This window comes from Lagopus muta, chromosome 14, assembly GCF_023343835.1.
Source record: "Lagopus muta isolate bLagMut1 chromosome 14, bLagMut1 primary, whole genome shotgun sequence".
Classification (NCBI taxonomy): domain Eukaryota; kingdom Metazoa; phylum Chordata; class Aves; order Galliformes; family Phasianidae; genus Lagopus; species Lagopus muta.
Genome location: NC_064446.1, coordinates 8,535,597 through 8,555,647, shown reverse-complemented (window position 1 = coordinate 8,555,647; position 20,051 = coordinate 8,535,597). Strand labels below are relative to the sequence as shown.

The 20,051-nt window shown below is 50.6% G+C and overlaps 1 protein-coding gene across 2 annotated transcripts in view; it reads right to left on the bottom strand.

The window, feature by feature from the left end:
* The window catches only part of STK10 (serine/threonine kinase 10), a 43,223-nt gene that overhangs the window by 2,891 nt on the left and 20,281 nt on the right, over positions 1-20,051 (bottom strand). The window contains exons 1-16 of one of the 2 annotated variants that reach the window (XM_048961119.1): positions 15,825-15,910; positions 15,491-15,539; positions 13,719-13,868; positions 11,905-11,977; positions 10,989-11,183; positions 10,141-10,222; positions 8,902-9,036; positions 7,838-8,389; positions 4,518-4,648; positions 3,652-3,775; positions 2,333-2,512; positions 2,001-2,093; positions 1,727-1,856; positions 1,197-1,321; positions 460-648; positions 170-295 (exon numbers count right to left, since the gene is read on the bottom strand). In XM_048961119.1, the coding sequence (XP_048817076.1) occupies positions 170-295; positions 460-648; positions 1,197-1,321; positions 1,727-1,856; positions 2,001-2,093; positions 2,333-2,512; positions 3,652-3,775; positions 4,518-4,648; positions 7,838-8,389; positions 8,902-9,036; positions 10,141-10,222; positions 10,989-11,183; positions 11,905-11,977; positions 13,719-13,868; positions 15,491-15,536 (2,331 nt within the window). In that variant the 5' untranslated portion in view covers positions 15,537-15,539; positions 15,825-15,910. Of the gene's footprint in view, positions 1-169; positions 296-459; positions 649-1,196; positions 1,322-1,726; positions 1,857-2,000; positions 2,094-2,332; positions 2,513-3,651; positions 3,776-4,517; positions 4,649-7,837; positions 8,390-8,901; positions 9,037-10,140; positions 10,223-10,988; positions 11,184-11,904; positions 11,978-13,718; positions 13,869-15,490; positions 15,540-15,824; positions 15,911-20,051 lie in introns of those variants that run through there. The other variant, XM_048961118.1, reaches the window with a different exon arrangement.

Here is a 20,051-nt window from a genome sequence, read left to right as displayed (position 1 = left end):
CCAGGAAGACTTGCAGCAGCCAGAAGCATTCGGAGCTCTGAGCTCCAGGGCATGCTTACACAGTGCCATAAAAACTTCTAAAGGTCAAGCTGGAGAACGCCAGTTCTAGCTCACTGCAGCCACTTTTACAGTGGCCAGGGCTTTTCTGCACATCAGAGGGCACAGGTACCTGCAGCTGCTGGAGCTCGTTCGTGTTGCTTTCACACTGGGCCAGCATGTCCTTCATCTGTGTCTCATGCTTTTGCTGCTGGTGCAGCCGCTCTGCCCTTTGCCTCTTCTCTTCCTGCTGAGAAAACTGGAAGAGAAAAAAGCAGGAGCCTCTGTGTGAGCATCGCTGCTCTGATCACTGCAGTAGGTTAGAATCTGGGGAATGGTTTCTTCTTTGCAATCTGAATTCCCCAGTGAAGCTCTACAGCCCTAAGCCAACCCTCAACTCCAGTGTTTTGTGCATGGCCTGACCTGTTTTATCTTCTCCCGCTGTTCAGCTGCACTGCCACTGGAGTGGATGTGAAGGCTCTTCTTGTACATGGCCATGCGCGTTTTCCCTTCACTCCGCTGGATTTTGGGGAGCCGAGCTTTCTCCTGCTGCTGCCGAATTTTCAGCTGCTCTATCATACGTTGGTTGTAGCGCTGCATTTGCTCCCTTTCCTGCAATGTACGAGACAAGTTAACAGGAGGAGACACATGTCAGATGTGCCAAGCTTGCGTACTGCTGTGAGAATCCAACTCACATACAGGATAACATTTCCAGAAAAAATAAAGCCATAAAACCCGTCAAAATTCACAGCTGCCTCTTGTACATTAAATGCAAGCAGCACAGAATATAGATGCCAAGCAATTCATACAATCACAATCACCAAGGTTGCCAAAGACCTACAAGATTATCCAGTCCAACCATCTGCTTATCACCAACAGTTCTCACTAAACCAGGTCCCTCAACACAACGTCTGAACATCCCCTGAACACCTCCAGGGTTGGTGACTCCACCAGCTCCCTGGGCAGCCCATTCCAGCACCTGACCATTCTTTCAGTCATCTGACCTGAGTGTTATTCTGATCCCTTTGCACTAATAATGACTAAGACCTACAACTCCTAGCTCACATTCCACTCTCATTTAAACCCTGGATGGGAAGCACCCCTTTCACAGACACCCAAGCAGCACGCAGGACCGTTACAAGAAGGAGCTAACTGTTCACCTTCTCATGCTTCCTGAGCAACTCATGCCTCTGGAGGAAATACTGGTCCTTTAGCTGCTGCTTGATAAGCTGGTGTTTCTCCTGCTGCTGACGCTCCTCAAGGTCCCAGATGCATGCCTCTCGGTCTGAGGAAAGGAAGAGAGTCAGGAGAAAACCCACCCTGGACCCTCAGCTTGGTCACACGCAGCACCCTGAGCGTGAGTGGTCCTACAGGTGGCAGCAGCATAGCAGATGTGCCGTGTGACCACTCACCACCTGTTTTCCAAGCAGAAGTGGTTGCAAGCCATATTAGAGAATCATTTCTTGTAATTATGAAGCCTAATTGGTTCGTATTTGTAAAGTGCTTTGAAGATTAAAGCGCTATTTATTATTATTGCTAAACATTTAGACAGGATCTGGCAGGGCTGTTTTTTCTAAATCCTACCCTGCCAGCTTGCAACTTTGCCACAGCAGCTGTTGTGTGGGACGAGCCAGCAGTGGATGAGGCCATCGTTACAGCGTTTGCTTTCTTCCTTCTCCTCGCCACCCACCTCTCATGAGCTGCTGCTTTTTGTTCAGGCAGTCGCGTTCCTTGTCACAGATCTCTTTTTTGTTCTGGGCAGTTATGTTCTTCATGGCTAGCTCCAGATCTTCCTTCTGCTTGGCCAAAAAATCCTGTTCCTGGAAGGCAACAGCAATAACAGCATGAGCCCTCCTCCTACTGCAATGTGAAAAGCATCTGGTGGTATTTTACAAGCTGCCAATCCCTCAGAGAAGAAGGATGCTTCTATCTTTGAGTAGTGGCAATCTTCTCTCAAACCTTACCATGGCTTGTTTTCTTTGGGCAAAGTCATCCATCTTCAACTTCATGTTCTCTTTGCGCTGTTGCCGTGGCAGCTTTTCAACCTCATTCTTGACCTTTGGAGAGGGAAAGGAGATTTATCAGCAGGTAATTTAGGCCAAGAAAACACCAGGGAAGGTTGCTAAACATCTGGACCTCAAGAAACACCCTAATATACCAAAGAAAACCGAAAAGCTTCCTGCTAAAACACCAACAACTGCTTCCCCCTTGAGCTCTGCTACGGAGAACTGTTTATGCTTTGCTGGAAGAAACAGATGCAGGAAGCCAGCTTTCCTCCATCTGACCCCAAACTTACCTCCTTTTTCTTCTGCTTCAGCTGCTCCATGAACTTCACATGGTCCCGCTCCTGCTCTAAGCGGATGCGCTTGGCCTCCTCCCGGCGGCGCAGCGAGTGATCTTGTTCCATCTTCTCAATCTGCTGCTTCTGCTGCCGCTCGAGGTTCTCCAGTTCAGTGTCATAGAACTTCTTCTTAGCCTGTACAGGAAGGGAACACAAGTCAGCCTCAGTCTCTGCTGAGCTTTGTCTTCTGATATAGGCGTCCTAATACAAATTGAGCCTCTTTACTGAATTCAGAGGACAGAAACTCCCATAGAACGATGCATGAAGTGCACAGGGCAGACCCAGCTCTAGCGTGAACCATTTTTTAATCTGTTCTAGAACTGATGCATTTCAACACTATCTACTTTCCTAAATCCTGATCCGCAGCACCCCACTGGGACCCACAGCCCTGAGCAAATATTAACAGGCAGCAGAGTTCAAACAACATTTCTTTCTCTACAGACAAGGATTTTCATGTTTGAGGGCACCGTGCTCCAACAGAGCCTTTGTGTCTGATCTCCCTGCAAGCAGCTGGAATGGAGCACACCAGTATCAGTGGGGTTGTGCTGCAAAATGCCACAGGGAAATGGTACAAGAAGCACATGTGGGGCTTTTGCACATTGCAGTGTGTGGTGAATAACCTCAGAAATGAGAAGTGATTTGCTAAGATGGGAATTCACAGATGTGGCACGTCAAGACTTTAACAGTCTAACAGCACACAAATGATTGATGCCTCCCAGCCTGCTGTGGGAGGATGGGGCTACCAGATGTGCAAGCTAGGTGAATTAATAAAGGGGTATTTAAAAGATAGTTCATGAAAGCTCTACAGAGACTGGACTACAAAATCATTCTACTTCAGTGTAAGCTGCCCACGAAGGGACTAAGTAAGCCAGCACAGTTTATGTTTATTCAATTTATACTCAAAGACTTGCCAGTTTTCCTGCTCTCAGACCCTGACCACACTGCTTTCTTATTTGAAGAGCTTTTGTTGTTGTTGTTCAATACAATAGCGCTACAAATCTTCTCTCACAGTAGCAATAAACAGACATGCAAGAAAAGACCACTAAAGAGGGAAATTCCTGAACAACCCTTCCCCTGCCACGCTCTGCAATGGCAGTCAGCATTCCCAAAGCACGTATCACCCACAAAAGGCTCCATCCTCCACAAATACATCCCATCCCTGAGGGGCTTCTCAGCTGCTCTGCCACAACCCAGACAGCACTGCCCTGTGACAGAGTTTGCCAGGAAGAAAAGTCAAAGCAGCTGACAGCCAGCAGCTCCCCCTGCCCACTTACTGTCATCTCTTGCTCGAAGCGCCGAAGCATCTGCTCCAGCTGCAGCTGGTGCTTGGTGTTGAGCTGGGCCTGGTTTCGGTGCTCCTCCTTCTGAAGCAGGCGAAGCTCCCTCAGCTCCTGGCGCCTGAAGAAGGTTAAGAGAGGGAGAGAGAAACACTGTCAGATGAGTTCAAGAGCTGCGTGCCTGAGTGGAGATGGCAGAATCAATAACCAGAGCACTGCAGGAGTGAATGAAAACTGCACGGGCATCCCTTAGCTGCTGACTGCTGTAAGCACAGGCAGGAGGTAAATGCCAGCAGAGCGGTATGCACTGGGCTCTGTGACACCAGATCACTTCAAGAAAGAAAGATGCTAATTACATGAACTGCTGGCAAGCTGTCACTTTTCACAAGGACAGACTGTTAGCACTCAAGCCCTCTCCAATAAGTGTTGACAAAGTTCCTAAGGTGATGCTGCAGGCAATGCCTGGCATCCAGATTATTGCAAGACTATTATCTTGAAAACATGGCTCAGGCCAAGCTGGTGTTGTGCCAGCTTGCTCCCAACACCCTGCATCCATCTGTCCTCCCAACTGGGTGGCAGAAAGGGCAGTTTTTCCCAAATTCTGCCCTACCTACCAAGATGTTGCATCACTCCCCTCACTGAGTGGAATACAGGCTGAGGGAGCTGAGCTTGTTCAGCCCAGAAAAGAGGAGGCTCTCGGGAAACCTCACTGTGGCCTTCCAGTACATGAAGGGAGCTTATCAACAAGATGGAGACTGACTTTTTACACAGGCAGATAGTGACAGGACAGCTTCTGCTAGTGGAGAAAATAACGCTGCCCAGCTTGTCACCCTGCCCTCCCTCTGGCATGGAGGCCAACTTGCCTGAGAAACCTCATTTCTTCATCCTTCTTCTCATCCTCGCTGATGATCTTCGAGGTGGTGACACTCACCTCTACTCCATCCACCACAAACTTGCGGGTGCGTTTCAGAGTCTTGTTGTGCATCCTGGAATCCTGCATTCAGCAGAGGAGGAAACAAAAAGGCCATGAAGCAGCCCTGTGGTTTGCAGCACAGGGTACAGAGCTGGAGATCTCAGAGCAATCTTGATGCCATTGTTGATAAAGAACAAACACAAGAAAGGACAACACACTGAAGTGGAAATCAGCAGCAGATCTGGAGTCACCATTCAAATCATTCAGTCTTTGCTACATGATGGAGTAGTGTGATTTCCACCCTGCAAAACTGCAGTGCCTAGAAATCCACAAGACGTGAAGCTGGCAGTGTTTCCTTGTAAGTCCCCTGGGCTTTCTGACCCGCAGGTGCAAGGCAGCCAGGGCTACAGAGAACTGAGCCAACCCTGCATAACATCTCGGAGTTTGTGTCCCTCTGGCTCTCATTACAGCGCTTTGCTAATCACAAGCAACTCCAAGCTCTTTACAGCACCACAAAGCACAGCCCAGGATCACTTCTACTCATGCTGAGGAAAGTGAAGAACCTGCATTCCTCTGCAAGGTCTGCACCTGCAGCATGGCTGAAGGGCTGCCACAGGGGAATGGGATTCTCTGACAAATAAATAAGGGCATGAATGAATCACAGAGTTGTTAAGGTTAGAAAAGAGCACTAATATAATCTAGTTCAACTGTTAACCTATCACCACCATGCCCACTAAACCATGTCCCTAAGATTGTGCAGTCCTACAGAGAAAAGGCAATAAGGAATGGGCCAAGGCAGCCCATAGTCCTCTTATTCTTACGCTGATGGCCATTACAGAGAACGTAGCACAAGAGCTTTCCCTGAGCCTGCAAGAGCCCAAACAAGCACCCAAAGAGCCTGCAGCAACCAGAGATGAGGTTTAACCCTGGCAAGCAGCTGGGCACCACAGAGCTGCTTGATCAAACCCCTGCAGTTGAATGGGGGGGAAGAGAATCAGAAGTAAGAAAACTGTTGAGATAAAGGCAGTTTAATAAGAAAGAAAAATAAAATAAAACAAAAGAACCTTACAACTAAAGGGAAAAGAAGAAGTGATGCACCAGTGCAATTGCTCACCACCAGCTGAACGATGACCAGCAAGATCCCAAGCAACAGTGGCTTTTATTGCAGGGCTCATCCCTTTGGTCAGCCTAGGTCAGCTGTCCCAGCTGTGTCCCCTCCCAGCTCCTTGCTGGCAGGCAGTATGAGAAGCCAGAAAGTCCTTGACTCAGTGCAAGCACTGCTCAACATCAGTGTGTTATCAGCACTGTTTTCATCACAAATCTGAAACAACGCACCCTGTGAGCTACTATGAAGAAAATTAACTCTGTCCCAACCAAACCAAGATGAAGAGCAAGAGAACAGCCAAGGGTACATGACTTATCCACTGGATAACAAACTAGCAGTACCTTAATGGATAAAACAACACTGAAATTGGTGAAAAAAAGGCTTACATGAGATCATTTTAGGCCACAACAGCTCTAAGTGCCACAAACTGAATTAAAACAGCTGGCTCCTACATTTTCAAGAGGAGAAAGTGCCAATATTGAGCAGGTCTGAGCCACTCACAGTGCCCATCTGGCACCCTGTCCCCCTGTGCTATGTTCTCCAAAGGAGGATCTCCTCCCACAAACAGTTCTATCTGGGAAAGTTTGCTTTTCTTTTTCAAAACCCTGTCTGCTTCCTGCTTGCAGCCCATTGCTGACCGCTTTCTTCTGCCAGCTGGAGCCTCCCAAACTCACCTATTGATTTCTTATCCTCAATTTTCCTAAGAGAAGAAAAAGATGTGGGAATTTTTTGGTGAATCTTTGAGTAAATTATAAACAACTGAAAAAGTAGGTTGGTAATAAAGGAGCGATCTGAACTTCACAGTTTAACCTGTGATAAAATGCATAGAGCTGTTTTCACAGCCAGAACTGTTTAACTCTTGGTTGTCCCTTCTCTGGCTGCAGCTTGCCTGGCCCTCTGCACACAACCCTGCAGCATCAGAAACTACCAAGGGTACAGTGCAGGGTATCTGCCTGCAAAGGAAACCCTGGGGGAATGCTCTGTATGAAACAGAGGGAAAAGGCAGTAAGAGAAACCTCCTTTCCCATCTTTTCAGTAAATAAATAAGCACTGCTATTTCCTCAACTGTAAAACAAGAGCCCCTGGAAATCACAAAGCATCCTAACATGGGGAACACCCCAGCAACTGGGAGGAAGAGGAATTCAGTCACAGAGAAGCTTGAGAGCAATGAAGTGCACTGCAAATGCTGCTGGTTGAGGAGCTAGCAGCTCAGCCCATGCCTCCCCACACCCCAACAGCTCATGGAGCAAAGCAGAGACATCAGGAGACATCCAGGACTGACCAGCAGCATTACTCCCAGAGAACAGCTCTGCTCGAAAGCCTCGCTTGCAGATATGTAATATTGTTTGTTCTGAGCACTGTCTCTCACTGGAGTAGATCAAATGTCATCTAACATGCCTGTCTCTTTGATATTTACCCTCCCCTGCTAGGGGACCAACTGAGAAGAGCAATTACACACATGGCATCATGTGTGTATTTGGCTGGCCTCAAGCAGACCACGGGAAAGGCAATAAGAGGGGTGAACTGCTTTGCAAGATTGCCACACTTCCCTTATTAGCAGATCTACATTGCGTGTGCACTCCTGCAGGGCAAACCAGAGGAAAGTTTTGCCAAGCGTGGAATTTGGGCACATTTCAGTGCTAGGAAGTTATCTCTCATGGATGCTACTGGATAAAGGTCTTGTGCAACACCTCTCTCTGTACCTCAAGTCACACACATTTCTTCTCCCGAAGCTCAGCAAATATCATTTGAATCATTTTGCTTCTTCATCTAAGACACGCTGACCTGGCTGGCTCTGGCTCACAAGCACTCCCAGCCTCCAGAAAGCCTTTGCAAAAGCTAAAAAGCCTGGGAGGTCTTCGTGCAAATCGCTGTTGACATAAACCATGCCAGATGTACAGCAGGTTGGAAAAATCGAGAGTCTTTTCTGGGCTGGTGCCTTTCTCCTGGGGGTAGGTATTCTAGGGAAGAGCAGGGATTGATGGCAATACATAAAGTTTAGGAAATGACATTTGGAGTTTAATAAGATATAGATGCATGCATGCACTCAGTCTCAAAAGGAGAGGATCTGAATTTCAGGGACTTGGATTTAAAAAAAAAAACAACAGCATTTATGGTGGGCTTGCTGCCCTCCCTGCTCAACACCCACTAGCCACTGCTCTCACCTTCAGGGAGATGGAACCAGTCTCTCTGTTGAGTGACAGGTCGGCAGACAGGGAGATGGTGAGGTCCATACTCTCTGAGGCCGACGTGCTGCCAGAATCTGAGTCCCCTTTGGACCGGCTGCCAGGGAACACTGCTGATGAATCCAAGCTTCCGTTGGCAAGTTTCTCCTCTGGGAAGTTTTCCAGGTGGCTGCTCTGTGGTCGGTCCACCATGCTCCTCCGCTCCTTGCTGCCTGGCATGGGCTGCTTATCCCCCTCTGCTGAACTACCCCGCCGTCCAGACAGCGAGATGATGTCTGGTTTGCCTGGGGTGGCTTTCCCTTCGTCTGGGCTGGAGCTGGCAAGGGTTTTAGCGGAGCGGCTATTCACCAACTTGTCACTGTCACTGCTTATCCCTTCATCCAAGACTTTATCACTCTGTCCATTCACCATTTCCTTGTCAGCTGCTACAGGACCATTAGCTGTCTTGAGTGAGGAAGAGTCTGGAGGTTTGTCCCCATCAAAACTCAGCTGACTCACTTCAGAGGGGTCTCGCTTGTGCTTTCCAGGCAGCTGAAAAGACAACAAACAGAAGATGCTGGGTTTTGCACCACCACTTCAACACATCTGCATGAGTTTTAAGTCCCCATGCTTCAGAGTAAAGTCACCCACAACTACAGAGAACTGTGAAGAAATCTTCCCTTTCAGGACATTTTCCCTGGAATACTGATGTCTTTCTCCATAGGAAGAAAGAGAGCTTAGTGAAAGCCCTGGCTCCTCATCCTTCACAGCCCTGCCCACAGCAGCAGCTCTGTGCACTCCCATCTCATGAGCGGGCAGCTGGGCCACCCGCCAGCACCATTGTTTCCCCATGTCCTTGGCAGCCACTGAAAACTGGCCCCTCCCTGGTCACAAAACTGCTTTCCCATCCACCTGAGGGGCCCCAGCAGGGCAGCAGCCTGCTCACATTGGGCATCTAGGAAAAGACCCAAATTAAGCCTTCTGCAGCCAGGCTGGGGGCTTTTCACCCACTGCCGCCCCACTCTGTGCCAAGTGTGGCACGGGGCTGGCAGAGCAGCACTCACCGAGGCTGACTCGGAGGAGTCATCATCCTCTGCCTCATCCCGGCTGTCCTCGATCTCCTCCAGCACCTCTGCCTTAGCCTCAGCCACCAGCTCACGCAGGGCCCGGTTGCTGGTCACCTTGCGTACGAAGGGATGCTGAAAAGCCAAGTACAACAACATGTGAGACAGCAAAAACCAGAGCAAGGGTGCTGAGATGACAGTAAGGTACACATCTTGCTTTTAAACAACTGCAAAGACCTAAGGGCATGGTTCTTGCCAGCATCACCAGATGAATTTACAGCTTCGTATGAGGGAGGAAATGATGCTGAGGTTAAATCTCAGCTCTGTAAACATGCTCCAAGCACAATCCTCTGCAAAGCTGCTTTCTGTCAACATTCCTCCTAGAAAGCACCAGCTGCATTTAAACAAGGGGCTCTCATTGCAAGGAGATGTCCTCCTGCCTGGCGGGTGGGCTGACCCCGGGGTACAGGTCTGAGCCCTTGGGGCACTGCTGGGGCAGAGCAGAGCAGTGGGAAGCCTCTGTGCAAACACAGAGGGGGAAGGTTTAATTGAAATTGGGTTCAGATCACTCAGTAAACAGTGGCATGTTTGTGCAGAGCTTCTGCAAGAGGCCGGAGAGTCCCTGCGGTTTGCAGAGTACATCATGCACTTCCTCCTCTTGACTCAGGTAAACATGCACCCGCCAGGGGCTGCCCCAGTGATAAACAGAGCCACTCCTCTCTCATCTGTCACTGCACCACTCTCAGTGCTTACAGGGCCAGAGCCCCCTGCACACTCTGAGCTGAATGCTTACAGGGCGGGAAGGATGCAGCAAACATTCTCATGTCACACAGCATTTGCACTCCATGCAAACAGGCATCTTCCAGGGTTTTGTTATTTTGGTAAGAAACAGGAGGAAAAGAGTTGCATTTAAATTTGGTATAACCAGCTATAAATTGAGCTGGCTGCCAAGTGGTTATTTTTAGGGACTGGGAGCTACTTCTATTCTAGCTGGTATCAATACAAACTCTACAGTTTGCTTCAATGAGTACAACATGGCTGTTGCTTTTCGGATCATCTTAGTGTCTGAGCAGTACTATGGACTTTCTGAACAAGAGCAGTATTATCTAAAACCTATCTAGAGCTCATCATCACTCTTTTTTCCCCCTGAAAAGGAAACACAATGAAGTTCAGACACTCATGGCCCAGCGAAGACCCAGGGAGCAGGGCAGTCTCACGCTGGGTAATGCTGGTCCCTACCTCGAGCAGCTGGGCTGCACTGGGTCGGGTCTCAGGGTTCTTGTCCAGCGCTGTCTTCAGGAAGTCTCTGAACTCCAGGGACCTTCAGACAATCATTGAGAGCAGCTCAGAAGAGGGAAAGACCTCAAATACCACTGGGGACAGCTCTATAGCACAGGTTTTGTCCCTGTTTCCATTTGGCCACCATCTCTGTTTCACTCCCAGAATAGGAAGCCCAGCGCTCAGTTTTCAGATGATATGAGAATTGGCAATATGGCCAGGTGAGGGTCTAGATTTTCCCTTACCTGTTATGGCAAAAGACAGCAGGACAGAGTGCCAGCTGCTGTGCCGACATCCAGGGCAGAGCGATCAGGAAAGGGCACCTACCTGCAGCTTTCCAAAATCCAAGTGCTACTTGGGAACAAAGATGCCCCAGGACCCACTCCTTCCACCCTTCAGCCTCAGTGGAGATGGACGGCCGCAAAGGACCAGAAACCCCAGAGGAGGGCACCATCAGCCCACAGAGCACACCACCCAGATGAAGGGTGCTGTCTCTGACTCAGTTCTGGCTTTCGAGCAGCCCCAAGGGCAGCACCAGCCCACCAGCATTCACTACACTAGTGTGTGGTGACACACTGCCCTCAGGCTCCTGCTTGCTGTTTGTCACAGCCCCAGCAGCTTCCCTCCTGCAGCAGTTCCCGGGGTCCTAGCACAAAGCCGGACCCTGATCCCACCCTAGGCTCTCAAATTAAACACCACCGTGATAGAAGATGACTCTTCTCTCTTGAGATGCTACACAAATTAGAAGATGTGTGCTCCAGGCTTTGCTGTCCTGTGTACATCACAAATCCCGAGGTGCCCCCCCTCACCATTTGGAAGGGCAGCTGAGCGTAGGAGGGTCAGACTTGGCAATCTTCAGCAGGACTCGCATGGGGTTGAGCTCATGATGGGGCGGCTCAATCTGGGCCATTTCAATCAATGTAATTCCCAGGGACCAGATGTCTGCTTTGTAGTCGTACGGAGTGTCCTTCATGGTCTCGCACATCACCACCTCTGGGGCCATCCTGCAAGGGGCAGAGCAAGGAGCAGGGATGATGCCACAGCTGCTGCCATGCTCAGGAGCCTCTTAGCAGAGATTAAAAATGCTTAAAATAATCTATAGCATGGCACACATACACACACAAAAATGGCCTTTCTTCCCAGCTCTGGGTTTGGGAAGTAGCAGCATCTTGTCTAAGGGTCATGCTCCTCCCTCTTCTGCAGAACAGCTGAGACAGCCCAGGCAACCCACGAAAACCCCCAGGCCATTGACATCTGGCACAGATGCTGCTGCAGACAATAAATTAATACTCGCAGTCTCCATTCCTTCAGCAAGTTGGGTGATTTAGAGGTTGCATTTCTGGAGCGAGGAGTTGCGCTCATGTGCTTGGAGCTGCTTCAAAGCACGCTCTACCACCCAGGCAGAGGGGAGCAGCCAGAGCACACACGCGAGCACATGTGTGTACCTCACTCCTCTGAGCCTGCAGCACGACAGCACTGCGGGGCACTGTGACACCGTGCAGTGCTCCGTGCCACTGATGGCCCTCATGGCTCCCTTCAGGAAAGGAGAACCCTTGCACACGCCAGTGATGGCCCAGACTCCTTGTTAAAATCCTTCGTAGGACAATATGGACAAAACATGCAAATACCACCAGCTCCATGTTTCTGAGCAAGTCTCATTTTCAGACGCATGAAGCCATCATGTGCACCTTAGAGACAGGATTTCTACCTCATCAGGTCACTCACCAGTAAGGGGTCCCAATGAAGGAGTCTCGCTTCTGCAAGGTTTTCACATTTTTGGCAGACACACCAAAGTCAGCTGCAAAGAGCAGTAACATTAGATGCTGCAGGAGAACTGAAAGACCCCTCTGAATTAGCACACTTGGCTGAAACACAGATTTAAAAGCAAACACATTTAAAGAAAGAACACGATACAACGTGCCGTTTCCACTACACTGAGCATCAGAAATTAAGTTTGCTTTTGGGTACACAACCACCAGGGACCTCTCCCTCCCATGTATGACATACACAGAACAAGTCACCCCTGCTGTAACCCAAACCTTACGTATTTGGAGGGAAGTTGAGATCTTTTCCACAAACAAACAAAAGCAGCTCCATGACAAATTTCTCTTAACACTGCTTTTTCATAGCAAAGAGTCTCATTTTACTCCCCAAAAGACAAAGCGCTGTTGTATTCTTTGTCTCCTTTACAGTCCTGTACACAACAGCCACTGTATGACACCATTCCCTGACTCTGGCCCACAAGCAGCTGCTGAAGCCAAGCCAAGCCAACCCAGTCAGACTTGATGGAGGCACTGAATCCACCCCAGGTGCCTTTTCTCTCCAAGATGGCAGTGATGACATTCAGAGGAGCTGCTGTCCATCCACAGCCTGGGCCCAAGACACCCCTAACCGCAGGTCCCTGCTGGCTCAAGGCAGCAGAGCACCTCTCATGCTAGAGCACAGTACATGGTCACGGAAGGTCTCCAGCATCCTGGGCTGCCTACGCATGGGTTCTCATTTAATGGGCCATTCCTGGGTCTCCACTGGCACCCACAGACACATTCCATGAGCACCCACAGCTGCTGGCACCCTCCTGGCAGGGTCTAGAAGGGATCTGCACCTTTCCAACCAAGATCCAATGAGAAGGCTGCCTTCTCATCCTCCAGCAACTAGTTGGACACCAATTTAACTCAGACCTATAGTGAATTGGCAAAGCCTCTCTTTGGCACAACTCACCCTGTCACCACCAGACCTGCTCTGGAGATAAGATGAATTCCTTCAGCTCCCAGCCCTGCCAACTGGCACCCTTTACAGGATGCTCAGCAGGCCAAAGTGCTTAGAAATCAACTTCAAAACATGATTAAACAAAATTCATGAAAGGAAAATCCATCAAGTCTCTGGCTCGGTGTGAGTTGGGGGTCTCACTGCTCCATGCTACTCTCATAGATTAGCGTAGAGCCCCTGCAGTGCTGCACCCTCCACCAAAAGGTGCTGCACTCAGCTGGCCTTGGGGACGTTCACTGTAGCCATTTCCTGATGCCAACACATGGGGTACACACAGGCTGAGACCCCCAAGAAGGAAGGCACCCCTTCCTCACGTCCGCTCCCAGCAGCCCATCTGCAGACACCATGTTTGAGAGCTGACCACAGACACCTGCTCAGGACCAGGCAGCGATGCTTCTCAACCACTTCCTTCCCAATGTAATCTTTAACCCCCTCCCAGGTTACAGAAAACACCAGATTTCTATTTGCAGCAGATACTGAGAGAACTCCTCAGCTAAGCACAGCACACAGTTTGATGGTGGTTTTGCCCCACTGTGTAACAGAAAGTTTTCCCCCATCTTTTCCTCCCTAAGCTCATCGGTCAGCAGAGAAGCAGGGCAACAAAACGTGCACACCACCCCAGTCTTGCTCCCATACTTGCAAATGATATAAGAGAGCATCCAGCAATCCCAATCATGTTAGACTGAAACACAGCACCACAGCAGCCTCCCTATGCAGAACTAACAGAAGCAGCACCATGGCAGAGCGAGCACCCACGCAGACCCTGTGCTCACCCAGCTTGATGTCCCCATCCTGTGTAAGGAGCACATTGCCAGCCTTCAGGTCCCGGTGGATGATTTTCTTGCTGTGAAGGTAGTGGAGAGCTTCCAGCATCTGGCGGCAAATCACTTGGATCTGGGGTTCAGTCAGGCCCCGGTCCAGCTCTGTGAGGGGAGAAAGGGCTGTTAAACAGGGCAGGAATTCGAGCTGTGTTTTCCCTGAGCCTCAGTAAGGCACGGACAATCCTGTCAGGCCATTTAAAAAGCACTGTCCATGTGTCAAAGCAGCAGGAGACCAATGCAAATTAGCTTATTAGGGTAATTTGTTCTCAAAGCCAGCACTCAGCTTGGAGCTCCTGACCCATGGCTCACTCCCAGGGTGTGCAGCTGAGCTGCCTGGTCTGGGAGCAGTGGACGATGGGGAGGCAGGTGAGGCTGCAGGGGCTGCTGCACGACAAGGTTCCTGCATGATTGGAAAACAGGTCCGTGTCTGTTTGGGAACTGGGTCACTGAAGACAAGCTGGGTTTCACCTGGCATGGGAACACTAGAGGATGATGCTGCAGGGAGCAAAGAGTTGAACTCAGCTGCAGGTGGCAGCAGGGCTAAATGCAAGCACGAACACTTCTTAGTTCTGTGCACAGCCCTGCTGTCAGCCCATCTCCCCAGAAGCTGCCCTCTATCACAGCAATGCAGTATGCCCCTGCCCACAGCATTGAGTAGGGGAACACTGCCACTCCAATGAGGGAATGATGAGCACTGGTCTAAGCTGTTTTTCTTACAGTAGCAGCAGCTCACACCCCAGCATCTGTCCCTGCTTCTGGACAGGGGGATGTGCGACTACTGGCACAACCACCCTACTGAGTTCTTCCTGATTGCCTTCGCCATCTGAGGCCACTTTCCAAAGCAGCAGCTCTGCAAACTGTCAGGCCTCCAGATGGTCAGCATCGGCCCGGTCTCGCTCTCTCTCTCTGCAAGCCCTCTGCGATGCATGTTCCCCCCTCTGCACTACAGCTGGGTGCACAGCAGAGCATGCTGAAAATGGAGCAAGCACGAGCCAGCTCCAGTCTGGCTGGGGTGGGGGCTGACGGGTGCACCCCAGCAACTGCCTTAGCCCTCTCCTTGGAGCATATGGCAAAAGAAAAGCTTTGAACACTGCTGTGGGCAACAGTTTTGTGCAAATTTTGGAACTAAAAAGAAAGCAAAGCTTTTGGAATTGTCTAAGCTTCAAAACGGAATAGTGCAGGTTGGCCTTGTGGAGGGGACTACAGCTCCCTGTGTCCCTACAGCCCTGGGATGGTTCTGAGGTACACTCGCACACTCCCAGTCCCAGTGGTACTATGCAGAAGGGAGGAATTAAAAACGGGAAGATTCCAGGAATCGCTGCAAACTGCAGTTTATTTGGATGCTTGGGCTGTTTTCCAGATGACTGATACCATACGGAGAAGTCAGCGAGGAGACCCTGAGAGATCCACCACTATGAGCCCAGATGAAGCATCTCAGCCCTCTCGGGGAAGCTGTGGGAACCAGCACCCCTGCCCCAAGCAGATAAATATTTAAAGCCCTTCAGTCAGACTGCCTTCTCCCACATGTCTTGTGATCTGCTGTTCCCCAGCAGCATTTAAATCACAAAAGGACATCAAAAGTAGCTTGGGAAACACCCAGGGGCTGCCACACCTTGTGCTCCAGGTAGGAGAATAGGCAAACTCATGGGAGAGGAGCAAGAGCAGGAGAGCAGGGCTCCTGATGGCACCACGCAGTTGGGACCCCCCCAGGGCCAGGCACTCACCCAGCATGGTGGCATCCACCGCCCCGCCTGGGCAAAACTCGATCATGATCTGGGGAAACAAAGAGAGAGGAATTACAGTCAGCTCTGTGTGCCACCAAGACAAGCCTGCGGGGTAGGGGTGAAGAAAAACAAAGCGTTCATTTTGCCACTTCCTGCACAACAAAGCTCACACCACGCAGGCACCTTCCCGTGCCCTCATGGCAATGCTGAGGCTCCAGCCCTCCCCAGGGCACATCCCCACCATGAACCACAGCCCCAGTGCTGCAGGCGGATCCCACGGCACCCCAGGAGCTGAGCACAGCCCCATCCCGCAGCTCACAGCCCCCAGCCCTACCTGCAGGCCTAGCCACAGCCGACGGCCTCAGCTCCGCTCCCCGTGTTTGTTTACATCTTTTTCCATTGCCTTTTGGAGCCAAGGCTGCTCCAGAGACGCGGCCTTGCCAACAGGATGAGATAGCTGTCATAGCTGGGAGCTGACGTGGCAGGGAGAAATCAGGCAGGATTTTGTTTGGAAGGGATGGGAAGGGCTAGTTGGGTCTTTCAACCTCCCATTACTCAGTAGTTCATTGCTCTCTTGACTTCGAGCAATTTGAGGGAAAAATATGTGAGCAAAGAGGTTGAGTGCATTTGCCAGATTGTTGCTGTTTGTATCCCAGGGACACCAGCAGAACCCTGCCCATCTCCCATGTTCCACTGCTGCCTGCCCCTCTTCTCCCCCTGCCTGCCCCACAGGGCTGCATCCACCAGGCATTAAACATGGCACAATGCACTTGAAAACTTTGCAGGCACTGGGGATGCAAGTCCCATGGGATGCAAGATACAGGACACAGCGCCACGTGCACAGTCCAGCACCACTAAACCTCAGCCCACAGATGCACAGCCTGCAGGGAGCACATGCCCTCGTCCCCTGCCTCTGGAACCTTCTTTGGGGACAGCTTGGTGCTGACCCCAGCTCCTTGCTTGTGTTCAAGGCAGATGGGGCTGCTTAGATAAGCAAACAAAAAATTTCAAGCAGCCAGGGTTAAGAAGGACAAGAGACACTTCACAGCCTAGTGCCCCAACAAGCTCTCCTACTCCTTGCTAGAGCAATGCAGGGTGACATGCCCGAGAGGCAATATGCCAGAGTTTACTCTGAGGACAAGGACTGAGCACATTGCAGGCAGTGTTTTCCAGCATAGCTCCCTGAGCTGAAACTGCCCTTCATAGGAAGTTCACGTCGCTCAGCGCTGCTCCATCCAAGAGGAGGAGGTTCAGTCTCCCTCTGCCCCATGGTCTGAGATCTGCGGCCACAGCTGAGAGCCCAGCCCTTCATTCTGCGCTTCCTACACAAGGACACAGCGTATGTTATTTCCTAACTTGGACCCTGGTGGAGGTCATGGCTGCTTTGTCCTGGAGAGGGGACCCACACTGAGATGCAGCACACCTCTGAGTGTGCCGTGAGAATCGGCCCTGGTCCAAGAGTGAGAGGGGAGACAATGCTGGGAGAAACACAGACAGGTTGGGCAGCATTACGCAGGCACAGTTGGAGGAAGCAGAGAAGAATAACCAGAGGCCAGGAGGGGGGGGGAAATGTTTTGAGCAAGATGGGGAAGCGGCAGATGGGGAGAAGCAATTGGGAAGACACTCATATGATTTGAAAACCAGGAGAACAAATCTGTGCTGACTCAGAGCTGAGCACAAGGCTGGCAGGGAGGAAGACAGTGGGCCAGCAGAGCCCCCTCACAGTAAAGGGGGATTTTATCACACTTCTTCTTACTTGAGTTTGTACCATTAACCATAGCATCAGCACTTCACTAGCAAAGGCAGAAGTTACCTCCTGCCACTGCTTCTACATGGTGATCTCCACCATCACTGAAATGCATCTCAGACCTGTAAGTGCAAGCATCACTTCTTCTCGTCACTGACTGGCATGAAACCTGCCTGCACAGATTAACCTGTCTCATCACTGAATCACAGCTGTGGTTCTGCTCATCCCACATGAGCAATCCTACTGGAGCCAGGAGCCTTGGGAATCACCTGCCCAAAGATAGGGAGTCTCCGAGTTCAACCCTCAGGTTCAGTCAGTAGAGGAGACCTGATGAGAAACCCCCCGGTACCACCAGGCTCAGCTCTTGGCTCTGAGCAGTCTCAGGAATCCCAAATCTTCCAAGCAGCCCAATTCAAATCAGCTGCTAATGCAGCATCCAGGTGACACGGGTGCTTATGCCCAACAAACAGCTTCACAGCTCTTTGCGCCTGGCATTTCCTGAAGCTCCCGCTACAGAGCCTCCAGCCCAAGGAACGTATTTTGAATCTGAGAGGAAAGCAGAGGGCTTGGTGAGAGCCAAACCTGGTGGGCATAACCTTGGGATCCCTGCCCCACGGCACAGGCACTGCATGCACCGCTGGCACAGCTGGATGTGCTCCAGGGAGAGTTGCTCCATGGGGAAGGGCAGAGCATGACAGACCCCGCTCTGGGTCAGCGTGGGCTGTAGGGCATTTCTATTGGGTTTCATTCTGGTTCACAGGCTACCAATGAGAATATTAGGGAAATACTACCTCTGAAACAGCATGAATGTCTGTGCTTACACAGGCACAGCAGGCAGCAAGCCAGCCACTGGGAATATGGAAAATATATGAAATTTTAAAATATGCATTTTCAACAAGGGCAGAGATGCCAAATAATAATTACGGGTGTGGTTATATAGTCTGAACATCCAAAAAACCCTAATGGGCTCATTTCAGCCCAGAAATCCTGACTTGAATAAATCCAACTCCTAATCCCATAGCTCATACACCACACGTACAAATCTTCCTTCCAGGAGCAGGGCCAGCTTCAAAAAAGTTTCACCATCAAGCCAGGTAGGAACACAGGCCTGGTGTCAGGAGCATGTAGACTTCTCTGCATGCAAGCACTTGGGCTGAGGGCTGCAGGAGGCTGGGGGCTGTGCCAGTACTTATGTGGCTGGGAGCAGGCAGGGAAGCAGTCCAGGACTTTCCTCAACATGGGCACCTCATTGTTCTGGCTGCAAAGAAGAAGGAGCTTGGAGGAGTGAAAAAAAACAACAGAAGTCCTGCTTCAAAGAGCCCATACAACAGGGAGGTGTACCCAAGGGCTGTGACTTACTGGTTAATGCTTTGCTTGGGACTGTTGTTACATTCCTTGATTCACAGGCAGACAATACCTTTGTCTATGTGTCTCCAAGGCAGGGCTGAATCCATGACCTCGCTATCAGCACTGCTGATCTCGAGCTGCCCTTTGCCTCTCCGCTCTGTGCCAAGCCGATGCCTGCTCTGTGCTCAGCTTTCCTCAGCTGATGGGTGAGGCTGAGGATAGGGCTTGCTGCTGATCCTCAGCAGCCTCACACAGCCCAAACATAGTCCTGTGTATCTGTGAATCACACTGCAGCTCGATGTAGGCATTCTACAAGCAGCTTCTTCAAAGTATCTGTGCTGGGTGCGTAGCCCCCTGCCCAGTGTCCTACAGCCAGCTGCAGGGTCTCCAGCGAGCAGCCCGGGACAAACATCCTGTTTGTAATGACTTACTCCATGCAAGAAAGCCAGGGGCTTCCTCACTGCCTGCTCAGCCTGCCTGCTGCGGAGAAGTGGCAGCAGCACCCGCCCTCCCTCTGCTCCAAAGCAGTTTGTATATAAAATGAAAATGCCCTAAGTGCATTTATGAGCCCAAAGGCAGCTGCAATTACATCTCACAAGCACGTGCAGATATTCACTGTTAGCTCCTGACACTGAAAAACACAGCAGCCCTTCCCACACAGCCAGAGCCCAGCAGCCCTCGCTGACAGCTCAGCCAAGGGACCCGCCTGCTCTGCAGCCCAATGGGACATGCGAGGGACATGCACAGGATGGATTTGGGCACCTAGGTTATAGACACCACAAACTGAAGCCTGAGTGCCACACTCAGCAATTACGGTGTTCCCCAGGAGAATAAATACATGTACATTTGTTGAAGCCACTTATGACTTAAATCACACACACTTATAGATGCTGCTGTCCTCCTGGGGACAACAGAGCTTGCTCCTCTCGCCCAGGCAGGCCTGGCTCTGCGCTGGGTGCATGCAGGAACTTTCAACACTGTGAGAAAAAGAATTAAAAAAAAAAAACAACCAACCAACAACAAAAACAAAACCGAATCTTATCTCAAAAGGTATTTCACCAAACAGCAGATAGCCGCCTGGGGTGGAACAGCTGATGTCCCTGAACTTACGCTGAGATTTCTAACTGAAACCCAATTAAGAGCACACACCCTCAGCTCAGCCAACTTGTTACTCACCCAACTGGCATGTCAGAGGGCAGAGGCCCATCAACTGTTCCCTTCTGCAAAAGCACTGGAGAACAGCCTCTTCCAGGCAGACAAAAAGAAAAGGAAAAAAAAAAAAAAAGCTGGTAAAGCTGTGGGCAGCTCCTCGAGGCAGCGGGGGCCCTGGGCAGGCTTTTCCCACCAGAACACTGGGCTGCACGAGGACACTGGGTTCCTCTGAACTGGAGGAGCATTCTGACACAGTGTGTTCACTCCTAAAGCACTGGAGCTCTTGCTGTCGCTTTTGCAGTGGCACATGGAGCA